Source organism: Mixophyes fleayi, chromosome 5, assembly GCF_038048845.1.
Source record: "Mixophyes fleayi isolate aMixFle1 chromosome 5, aMixFle1.hap1, whole genome shotgun sequence".
In the NCBI taxonomy this organism is placed as follows: domain Eukaryota; kingdom Metazoa; phylum Chordata; class Amphibia; order Anura; family Limnodynastidae; genus Mixophyes; species Mixophyes fleayi.
Window position 1 is genome coordinate 97,957,374 of NC_134406.1, and position 1,382 is coordinate 97,958,755.

Here is a 1,382-nt window from a genome sequence, read left to right on the forward strand (position 1 = left end):
GTAAGCGTTACGCTCCTTTCTCTGTTTGTAATTGTACCTGGAATAGAGAACTTGAGACTTACCTTGTCCAAACAAAGAACGTGTGATATTATCGGTGGGTTATATCCCAACTGTATGTCTACTATCTGGAGCCTATTTACACGGGATTTATAGACCGTCAATTAAGCAGCACAGAACTGTAGTGTAATCTAAACCTTTATCATCTGTTTGGAATTCCGTCAGGTTTGAAACAGACAGTCTGTTTCAAACCTCCCTTTGAAATCTGGGGGCTGTAGCACAGAAGACTGGGCTAGAGCAGATTTCAGAGTTGTAAATGCATTTTCACTTTCCTCTGTCCAATTAACCACCTGTGGTAATTTCTTTTTGGTTAAGTCAGTCAGAAGTTTGGCTAGGGTGCTATAATTGGGCACGAACTTACGATAATACCCAGCTGTACCTAAGACAGACAAGACCTGCTTTTTCATGGTACGGGTCGGCCACACTATGATAGCATCTACCTTGCCTGGTTCTGGGCGGTGGGTACCTCCCCCTACATGGTGCCCCAAGTACTGCACTTCACGCATGACAACTTGGCACTTATCTGGCTCAATACTCAGAACTACCTCAGTAATTCAGCCTAACACTCTATTCAGATAGATCAGGTACTCCTCCCAGGTCTGGCTGAACACCGTAATGACATCCAGGTAGGCAACTGCATGTCCTTCCTCGCCCTCTAGCAGTAGTTCATCTATCCTAGCATAGGATAAGCATCAAACACTGTGGCGTCATTCAACCTCCTATAGTCTACACAGAACCGGGTGCTTCCACATTTCTTTGGGACCAGTACCACCTGGGCAGCACAGGAACTGTGAAACTTTTGAATTACCCCTAGCTGCAACATCTCATCTATTTACATTTTCATTGTTATTAGCACTTCTAGGGAAGTATGATATGCTGGCTGTCTGAGGGGGTCTGTTTGCCTGTGTTTACATGATGTGGGACTAAGTGTGTTTTTCTAGGTTTCCCTGTAAAATGGGACTAATAGGGCCATAGCATGTCAGGTAGCTGCTCTAGCTGAGAGTCAGACAGCTCTTCAGTGCAATGGGCATCTGCTAGGGAACCTGCCTTTTTAGCAGCAGCTGCTAAATCTACCAAGGGGTCAGACTCCTGGGCCGCCGTCAGAGGGGGTACAGGGGGTACTCCTGTACCAGGCCCGGGCTCACCAGGGGGCCTGGCGGCAGGGCCCCCTGTCTGGCCCGGGCCCTCACTGTCCACATTTCTTTTTTTAAAAAAACTTTTTAAACTTTTTTTTTCCTTTAGCGCGCGCGCGCACCCGTCGCCGGGAGGGGGGGGGAGCAGGATAGTGGGAGTTCAGGGGGGAGCAGGATAGTGGGAGCAGGATA

General features: G+C 48.1%; 1 protein-coding gene across 1 annotated transcript; it reads right to left on the reverse strand.

Moving 5' to 3' along the window:
• Positions 1 to 218: 218 nt before the first annotated feature.
• On the reverse strand, positions 219 to 563 carry LOC142159459 (uncharacterized). The gene has a single exon (XM_075214360.1). It carries the CDS (start codon positions 561 to 563, stop codon positions 219 to 221), a length of 345 nt encoding a protein of 114 aa, XP_075070461.1.
• Between the last annotated feature and the right edge of the window lie 819 nt (positions 564 to 1,382).

Bases quoted from the DNA above. Each gene is read 5' to 3' on its own strand.
- LOC142159459 (XM_075214360.1), bottom strand. From the start codon at position 563: ATGCGTGAAGTGCAGTACTTGGGGCACCATGTAGGGGGAGGTACCCAC.